Genomic DNA, 9,998 nt, shown 5'->3' with positions numbered 1-9,998 from the left:
CAATGGCAGATAAACATACATGGACCAATGAGCAAACAAAATTCTTATTGAACACTTGTATTGAAGAAGTACAATGTGTTGAAGTACTACGCATGTCTCGTGAATCATTTGTCCGACTACGCGCGCATTTTAAGACTAAATTACGCGTTAAAGGATAGCAAACATGTATCAGTTGAAGAAAAGATGGCTATGTTTTTTATGATGATCAGTCATAACCAACGATACGTGATTATCAAGCGAAGATTTCAACACTCAAAACAAACAATTCATAAATTTTTTCATGAAGTGTTGGACAAAATGTTGTTTTTCGCACATGACATTATAGTACCAACTTCTTTTAATCCGAATCCAAACATTTCGGGACATAATAGGAGGCTACGACGGGTGTTCAAAGGAGCAGTTGGTGCACTTGATGGCACTTTGATACATGTTGATGTCCCCGCAAACAAACGGGATTTATATAGAAGTAGGGGAAAAGGCGATTGTTACCAAAACATATTGGCAATATGTGACTTCAACATGATGTTTACGTTTGTTGTGGCCGGTTGCGAAGGGATAGCACATGATTCGAGAATTTTATCAGAAGCATTAGCAAATCCACAGGCAACATTCTCGTTTCCACCATCAGGTAAATTTATTGTTATTTAAATAGTTTTATCTTAGTTTGAAAAATAAATGATTTTTTTTTGTTTTTTTTTACAGATAAATATTATCTTTGTGATGCCGCCTATGCAAACATTTGAGGTTTTATAGCACCGTATCGTAATGTGAGGTATTGGCTTGGAGATTTTCGTCGAAGACGTGCATTAACGAATAAAGAAAAATTTAACCATGCACACGCAAAACTTCGGAATGTCATTGAGCGTGTTTTTGGTGTCTTGAAGGCACGATTCCCTATATTGAAGAGGATGGCACCATTCTCGTTGATTATACAACGAAACATTACCCTTGCATGCTTCGCGCTTCATAATTTTATAAGAAGAGAGGGACTACGTGATGAGTATTTTGCACGATATGATGAACCAAATGTCTCGGTTCGGAATAACAATGCAGTCGTTGATAATAAAGAATGTGAGATTCCAACACACGGTACTGCAGCGGACCGTGAATATATGACCCAGTTACGGGATGAAATTGCCGAAAAATTGATGCAATATATGGAATGAAAATTATTAAAGTTCGGTTGTATGAATTTTATTTTAAAATGTTATTGTAAGACTAATTTGGTTGTTTGAATCTTATTTCAATGTTTTAAGACTACAATTATTAAATTTTTGATATTAAAAAACTATTTCCGGTTTATTAAATCACTTTATTTTAAATTTTTTAATATCTGCAGCAGCCGCAGATGTTAAAAAAACAAACACGCTTCTCATTGCAATCGTTTGGTTCACCTCTTCTGCTGCAAAGGTCTATAGAAGTGATCCGCAGACATGAGACAGTTTCACTTAGGAAAAACAAACAACACCTAAGATTAGTTGCTAAAATGTGGATGTTTTGTATCCATCGAGCAAAGTTTGGTTGTAATTAGATAGTGGCATGTGAAACCATATTTTGAGGATGCCCTAAAGGGTTGATGAAATCATTATGAAAATATACAAACCAAAACCTAGAAAGCTTGCATGCCCTAATCTAGTTTTGATGATTTATTTGGTGATTGATGTCTTTACAAAATTGATTGACATTTGACAAGTGATATTTCATCATATTATATCGGAAAAAAGTCTTTTTTAAGACAAGGAAAGCAAGGTGGGTCTCACATGAAAATTTTGTTGAATGTACAGTATGCAAATCAATGATGATGAATAAGTAAGAAAATAAGTCATGATTAGACATTGTAACCATTTGCAGTAGATCTCTTGCGTTGATCTACTGCATCATAGTGTGCAAAAGCAGCATCTAAAGCCTGCGCCAACAAACAATAAAAGAATAATAATAATAATAAGAATGTACAACAAAACAAAATGAATAATATTAAGCACCTGTAACATTGGTTGAACAAGGAGGGAAACTTGATGCCTTGAATCTGACTGCACGGATTCTTTAATCTCCTGGAAGGAAATTATTAAACTTTCAGTACAATATACAAAGTTACAAACATAATTCTTGACATGATAATGATACAAATAAAGAAAATGTCTGTCATTTAATACCTACCACACAATTAACTCCTTGATTGACCAAAGAAAAGATACCATACCTGTAACTTTGGGTAGATTTGTGACATGGCATCCTTCAGCCGGCTCACCTACATTACAAATAACAGATGAAGGAAAAATCCAAATAAATAAAAACCAAACCAACAAAAGATATATAGTGAATTGATTCACCAAATAGGTTTTTTTGAGCATCATATATAATTAATTAATACCAATCAATGGCCGAAATGAAATTACCTTTGTATAAAGATATGAAGTTGTGATTGGATATGAGGACCAGAAATGCTTTAACAATTCCTGAATAGACGTCCAATGCTGGAATGAAATATAAATATAAAAAGTTAAAAACCCAAGCAAAACCTTTCTTAGAGTTATATAAACAAATACAAGATATTTGAAAAGGTTAAAGAAACTCACAAGCAAAAGCTCATCTTTTGTGACAGTTGGCAAGGTATCCAATATGCTCTCATGTGGGTTTTTACCAAACCCACGTTGATATTTGGAGCTTGATATAGTCTGGGTCAACCCATTCAACACCTTCACAGCAACTTCAGGTCTAACAACAGGATCAGTCAAACCTAGGGTTCTGATTTCAGATATAAAACCCCTTAAAGAAGCATACGTCTCAGAGGTGTTCATCCTTGATTTAAACTGTCTTCCTCCCCCACCTAACTCATCACCCATTCCCATTCCCATTCCCACAACTTGTTGTTGAGAATCAAAGTAATCCCGAGGATCCTGTTTTTTTTTTTTTTTTTAAATCAGTCACTCACAACAAACAAACATCAAACAAGACAAGAGAATCAAGATCCATTCAGACCTTTATAGATAGTGGTGCAACAGGAGGATCACGTGGTGCTTGTAGATCCTCAATCTCAGCCATTCGTGTTATCCGATCCAACCGTTCTTGATGCACCAAATTCCCATCAGAAGAGGCTTCTTTTGCTAACTCAACTGTTTCATTTATCACCAGATTAATTTTTTTGAATAAAAACAGAAATGATGATGTATACTGTATACTGACCACGTTTACAAGTAGCAAGAGCTTGAGCTACAGATCTTGTATCCCCTTCAGTCTCAAAATCTACAGTTCTTCCTTCAAGAACAACTGCAGCATGTCTGTTGATGTCTTGTAGGAAAGATCTTTTGAATGGCTCATATTGTGCTTCCAGCTCATCCTTCCCACTTTCAGTAGCTAGCCCATGACCCTATCAATTCAATTACAATTTACTAATTTACATTTTACATACATACATTACTAAAGAAAAAAAAAATCCAACTCTGTTTCTTACTGGAATATGTGTGTAATCATCTCCTTCATCAGCCTCCATGTCCAGAGTTGGATCTACCTTCCTAATCTGTATATATTTCAAGTTACATTGTGATGTGATCTGAAATATGAATGTTGAAAGTTGGTTATACCTTGTGCTTAATTTCACTAGCCAAAATAGCATCTTGCCTTAAGAAAACTGCAAGCTCCTCATCTTCTGCAGCCTCTGCAGCAGCAGCAACAATATTTCTGGTGCTGTGAAGGTATTGTGCTCTCCAGTATTTTGTCCAAAAATCTTTCTCTGTCATCTAACAATCAATCAATATGCTTAGAAATTAGAATTAGAAAGCAGGTTCATAATTCATATTCATTCTGTTTACTCCTTCCTTAATCCTTACCTTGTTAGGTACAAAATTTAGATATGCCTGCCTCACTGCTGGTTTTTCAGCAAAAATCTGGGAAACATTTTCATTTTCATGTATTAATAATAGAGAAGAAAAAAAAACATCATCAAATAAAGATACCTGGTGAATCATCTCTGGTGTCAAGTTAAATGTAACTTTGTTTGACTGAAACAAAAACAAGTTCAATTGGCTCCAAAATCAAAAGATGCAAAAAGTGGACATATGAGTTTGAATGTATTGTATGGAGAGATACATACCTGACCATCAGATGAAGGTTTGACATTGAAAATCATGTCACTTTTCAACCCCACTCTTTGTTTTGCTTTTCTACTGCTACTTGTATTATTCACATCTAGCAACTTCTGCACTAAAATTTCTGTTACATATAAACAAAATCATACAGGTTTCATTAAGCAAGCAACTACTAACCTTTCTTGTAGCCCAAAATTCAGTCTCTGACAACACACCTCTTATCACAAACTGCTTATGAAGCTTCTGCAGCTCACTACACAAACAATTTATCCATATAAATAAATGTCCATGTTATTATCTCAAACACATAAACTAACTATCTCAATAGATGATGAATGTTATTGTTGAGAAAGATAAGCTACCTGTCCTCTTGCAGCAGCTTAATCCTACGTTCCATTTCTGCTGAGCTAAGTTGTTCATCTTTGTGTGGAAGTGGAACAGCTTTTTCAGAGCCACCTTCCCCATAAAATGTAATAGCTTTAGCTGTGTTCAATCATGTCATGTCATGTCATATATATATATATATATATATATATATATATATATATATATAAGTAACAAAGAATCAACAAGAGAATAAGAACATAACAGAAGCACCAAATGGCATTACCTACAAAGTCTCGACAAAGTTCCCTGTCTGAGAAATTTTCAAACTCAAAGATGTAATTACCCTGGAAATGGAATCATTGAAAGCTTTGGATGAAACATCAAATGTTATAGACAGATATGTTTCAGTTGTTGAAAGCCTGAAACATGATTGATATACAGTTACAAAAGAATTGAAAAATGGAAAAAGAAACCTGATCTTGAGTGAGATTAAGTAAGGCAGGCCTGTTGGAACCCTCCTTGCTGGATTTGTGTCCTTAAGAAAGACAAAGAAACAGATGGAAAGCAATCAATATCATTGATGCATGGATGAAAGTAAAATAGACAAACATTGATCATTGATAAGGTAATTTTACTTGCCTTTTATAAGTCTGAATTCTACATTAAGCCTGATGGAGGATGATGGATCATTAGGCATAAAAACAAACCTCTCCCTTGTCTGCAGATTGACTATTCATTAGTAAGGAAACCAAATCCAAAATATATCAACAATAATTACATTAACAAAGTAAGAAACTTATAAGAATCCAAAATAATTGGGTTTAAGAAAACTTCACCATTTTCAATGTCCCACGAACACCAGGGTCTTTGACAGAAGATTTGTATTTCGCACGTTTAACAACCTGCGTCTCCATCATGCTTCAGAAGATGATTTCTTGATTTTCTTGATGCTAAATAACTTAGGGGCTGTTTGGTATTCGCTGAATGGCTAAGAGGCCTGAATGTTTCAAAGATTCTGAAAGATTCATGTTGTTTGGTAAGATTGATGAATGAATGTGCTGAAGGATAAAAGTTACCATTTTAACCTTATGAACCATTTTTTGCTGAACGAATTATTTCTCTTTAATAAAACATGGAAAATATCAAATTAAACAATGTACTTGCAACTATAAAGCCACTTTAAGTTTAGACACCTTTTGACATTTTATTAATTATTCATAGTAATTACAAATTAATTACTGAGCACACATAGCAACTATAAAAGCTCACCTTTCTAAACAATTGTTTTATGCTGCTGCACTTGGATACTTGCCAACAATAAATTTCTAAAAGTGTGAAATATTGTGCTTTATAAAAAGAATAAAGGAAATGTGACAGATGCATACCATGAACCGGCTTCTCTATAAAAATCCTCTTCCCTTATGCCTACTGATGCAAAAAACTATTTTGATATCAACTGCAAGCTTTGTGCTTTTCCCCTTGAGACATCTGCAAAATCACACACCTGCTCAAACAAGAATTGCAAAATAAATGGCACTAACAGAGAATGTCAAAATTTGAGTAATGAAACAAGGGCTTTTGATAAGAGGTGTTCCATACCAGGAGAACAGCCAAAAACGAAGAGAACGGCAAGCCAATCACATTTTTTCACAAAGATGGAGAGAGATATTACCGCTGTGAGGGTGCCGATAAGGGAAGGAGGGAAAGTCGTCGATGCTTGGGGTCGACGGAGATGCGTGTTTTTCTTTTGTGCGAGCAAAAGAGGGGATTTTACTATTTTAGGAAGTTTCAGAGTGTTCGCAAACACTGAGAGGCTCACTTAACGATTCAGAAGTGATTTTTTCTTTGCCAAGTATTGTGCATCTTTTTGTAAAGCTTTTGTTTCACACCATCCATGACTAAGTATAACATTTTTTTTATTGTTTAAAGGTGATGATCACAGAATAATGATATATTAATTTGTAATTACTATGAATAAAATGTGAGCTTTTATAGTTGCTATGTGTGTTCAGTTATTAATTTGTAATTACTATGAATAAAATGTCAAGAAGTGTCTAAACTCTAAAAGTTAAAGTGGCTTTATAGTTGCAAGTATATTGTTCAATTTTATATTTTCTATGTTTTATTAAAGAGAAATAATTTATTCAGCAAAAAATGGTCCATGAGGTTAAAATGGTAACTTTTATCATTCAGCACATCTTACCAAACAACATGAATCTTTCAGAGTCTTTGAAACATTCGGGCCTCTTAAGCTAAGTATAATATTATATGAAGTTTCTTTCCAATACACATTCTATATTTCCGACAAGGCACAAATCCAAGAACCTAAGTGAAATCACAACATTTGATGTTGTAATCGAGACCAATAGACAATAATAACATACTTACTAATTAGTGATTACTGATTAGTAATTACCTTTAGGTTTACCGGTCGGCACTCGGAATCAACGGTAATAAGGAACGATGACGTGAAATCCTTAGGAACAAAGACGTGATATCTTGAGCGAGTGAATGGTGACCTTAACGGTGGTTGTTAGACTTCGGTGAATGTCGTCAGCTGGTGCTCGAGCCTTGAATCGATTGAGCAACTTCAGAGTTAAGAAGTACAAGAACTTGATATTAGAAGAGTGGAGGCTGGATAGTGGAGACTAAGGGGCTGTTTGGTGGCATCTGGAAGATTCATATCTGAACGATGCAGATGTCTGGATGATATAGAGGCTATTTATGAATCTGTATCTGAACAATAAATTGATGTTTGGTTAGACATCTGAATGTCTATCTCTTAACAAGGAAAATGACCATTTTAACCCTCTAAACTATATTTTGCATACCAAATATACATCATACAACATTCAATTACATATCATACAACATCTAAATTTATCAATTTGATAATTCAAACTATGAATAAAATATTAAAAGTAGATATAACTTGATCATAAAATTGGATTTCACAAAAATGGAATCTGTCAAAAACACCAAGCTTTGTTCATCAACCTGATCACAAGCAATCCGAACGTACCAAGAACACCCAACAAAAATTGCACTGATCATAAAAATGGAATCTGTCAAAAACACCCAACAAAAATTACACTGATGTTGACCAAGAATTTGTCAAAAACACCAAAATCTCATAAAAACCGAGCAGAAGGAACACGATTAAAACACCAAACACATAGATAGAGTAGATGGAACACGATTAAAACACCAATTTCATAGAAACCGAGCAGCAAGAACATGATTGAAATACCAATTTGGAGCAAAAAAAACAAATTAAAAAACTTACCGACGAAGGGGAGGACGCGAGGGGGAGGCGACGAAGTCAGAGATGGAGCAACGCTGCTTGAGGCTGGCAGGGAAGCGGTCGACGGGGATGAAGAAGAGGGAGGAGTGGTCGATATGTAGGAAGGAGAAGAATAAAAAAGAAACGGACGATGTTTTATTGTTAGGTCAAGGATAACAGATGTAATTTTTTTATTCAGCCAAAAACAAATTGATCAGCCAACATAGCAAGACAGCAAGAACATGAAAATAACACAACACATTGTTGATTTCGTTTCCAGAAACAAATTTAAGAGAGAAAAAATTTTAAAAATCGCTTCAGTGAATAAGGAAGAAAAAAAAAATCGCTCCAGTGAAGTTGGAAACGTACCAGCGAAGGGGATGAGGCGGCGAGGAGGGAGGCGGCGCAGGTGGAGGCGAATCGGCGCTGTATGACGTCCGATTGCAAGCTGAAATCGGTGGAGGGACTGTTTTGTTGTTCGCTGAAGTAGAAGAAGGAAGAAAAAAAGAGGCGGACGATTTTAGGGTAAGGGCATTCTTTGGAAAATCTTTCATCCAGACTCCTTGTGATATCTGACCTGATAAGACCCTTTTTTTAATATCTTGTTGATTAAGAGGGCTAAAAAACTTTCAACCAAAAGCTCTGAATCTGAATGATCTAGAGCCGGCCTCTTTATGAGATGATTAAAAGGAGATGATTAAAAGGCCAAACAAACATCCCCTAAACCCTAAAACGTCGATAACTTTCTTTCATAACCAGATAACCCCATCGACCATCGTACCCCTTTTTAATTTTTGAGTTTTATTTTTACTTTTTATGATAATCTTTATTATTATTTATCCTATTTAAAACAATAAAAATATCAAATTCGTATATATACTTCGGATTTCGGATTATCCGAAAACCCGAAAATCCTCATTATCAATATCTGAATCCGTATCCGGAAAACCGGATATCCGAATTTCGGATATCCGAAAAATCGGGTATCCGGTTTTTCGGATATTTTCGGATCGAGTTTTCGGTTTTCGGATCGGTTTTTCCGGATACGGATATTTTAAGCGCCTCTACCCTTAACGATTAGGGCTTTTGGTTCAAGTGATGAAAAATGAGCCATTTATGTGGAAACAAGAGCAATAATAACAATAAAGATGAGAAAACAAGAGTTTATGTATGCAACAATTCAATGATACAGTATCAAATGCTACGATCAAGGATTTTGTATGAGATTTGTGATATGTTATTTGCTTTCAAACTAATTTTCTTAGGTTGGAAAAGCACCCACACATAAAGAGTGTTTGTGAGTTATATATAATAGTCGATGGTTGGAGTAAATAGTTAATTGGACGATTAATCACCCCTCGAGTTCTTTTTCTCGTATGTAATCACCGATTCTTACAAATAGTTTTATCATACATGGTACTTTTATTAGCCACATCTCAAACCCTCAATCATTTCTTGTGCTAAGGTAAGTTAATAAATGACAAATCTTTCACTGTCTATTTTACGATGGTTTTATAAGTGTTGAGACGAGAGTTTTGAAACTTAATTTTTAATGTTAAAATATTTTACGTACATTTCTACTTGAAATGTTTTCAGTTTATTCTTGGTGTATGGGATTTATAATGTCGTTCTCGTGTCCAGTCCTTCCCAACTTCGGTACTGAACATGCGATGCATGGATGTTCCCTTTTCTCCCTCCTTTCTCCTTCTCGTCTTACCTAGCTTCTCCCTTTTTTTTCTCTGTATCATTCCCTCTTCAGCACATACTTCCTGAAACTTTTATCCTTTTAGGAATACGTCCCGATCCTCTTTGGTCAATTATGTAACACTCCTCATACGGGCTAGTAGAAATGTGATAATCTTTTGAAATCTTTTAAATGTTTTAGAAAACATTAGTGCAGAATTCGGTCCTAAAACATAAAACATCAATTTTATTAAAAGTGTTGAGTACGAAAGTGTTCAAGTATTGAAGTACATATCATTTGCAAAGGTAAAAGGTGAATCATGGGCCTTCTAGAATATTCAAGTATAATCCTAGTTGAAATCCTCATCTCCGAGTACATATCAAAATAGTAACGTTAAGCTTGCGAGCCTAATGAGCAATACCAAAACCAAGGCTTGGAATGGAACTGAGAATGACAATTCTCTATTTCTAAGCCATGATTCCTACAAATGTTTGAAAAAAAAAACAAACTTTTTTGAAGTGTAAGAATGGAAAACATACAAATTTATCAGTTTCAAAACATGCATATGCCATTTACTACACTCAATAAGTCCTTCACATATTAAGAGACAAATGGTTTC

General features: G+C 34.8%; 1 protein-coding gene across 10 annotated transcripts; it reads right to left on the bottom strand.

The window, feature by feature from the left end:
* Positions 1-1,684: 1,684 nt before the first annotated feature.
* On the bottom strand, positions 1,685-8,272 carry LOC145136529 (general transcription and DNA repair factor IIH subunit TFB1-3-like). 10 transcript variants are annotated; one of them, XM_079070652.1, is made up of 23 exons: positions 8,065-8,272; positions 7,699-7,761; positions 7,410-7,477; positions 6,829-7,148; positions 5,798-5,900; positions 5,249-5,427; positions 5,052-5,130; positions 4,886-4,947; positions 4,696-4,756; positions 4,448-4,568; positions 4,263-4,338; positions 4,091-4,195; positions 3,954-3,998; positions 3,828-3,884; positions 3,582-3,737; positions 3,452-3,517; positions 3,184-3,367; positions 2,980-3,113; positions 2,577-2,897; positions 2,397-2,474; positions 2,201-2,248; positions 1,983-2,051; positions 1,685-1,906 (listed from the first exon to the last, which is right to left on the bottom strand). In XM_079070652.1, the coding sequence occupies exons 6-23, from the start codon at positions 5,327-5,329 to the stop codon at positions 1,829-1,831; spliced, it is 1,821 nt and encodes a 606-aa protein (XP_078926778.1). In that variant the 5' UTR covers positions 5,330-5,427; positions 5,798-5,900; positions 6,829-7,148; positions 7,410-7,477; positions 7,699-7,761; positions 8,065-8,272; the 3' UTR covers positions 1,685-1,828. The 10 variants fall into 10 exon arrangements, 9 of the variants coding, with proteins under 9 accessions (XP_078926778.1, XP_078926776.1, XP_078926779.1 ...); XM_079070650.1 differs by lacking the exon at positions 7,410-7,477; XM_079070653.1 differs by lacking the exons at positions 7,410-7,477; positions 8,065-8,272 and adding an exon at positions 5,682-5,719 and having other exon boundaries at positions 7,699-8,056.
* Positions 8,273-9,998: the final 1,726 nt, after the last annotated feature.

The sequence above is a fragment of the Lactuca virosa genome, chromosome 9 (assembly GCF_052849685.1).
Source record: "Lactuca virosa cultivar CGN04683 chromosome 9, Lactuca_virosa_CGN04683_v6, whole genome shotgun sequence".
Taxonomy (NCBI): Eukaryota; Viridiplantae; Streptophyta; class Magnoliopsida; order Asterales; family Asteraceae; genus Lactuca; species Lactuca virosa.
The sequence above is the reverse complement of the archived record's forward strand: the minus strand, read 5'-3'. Positions and strand labels throughout refer to the sequence as shown.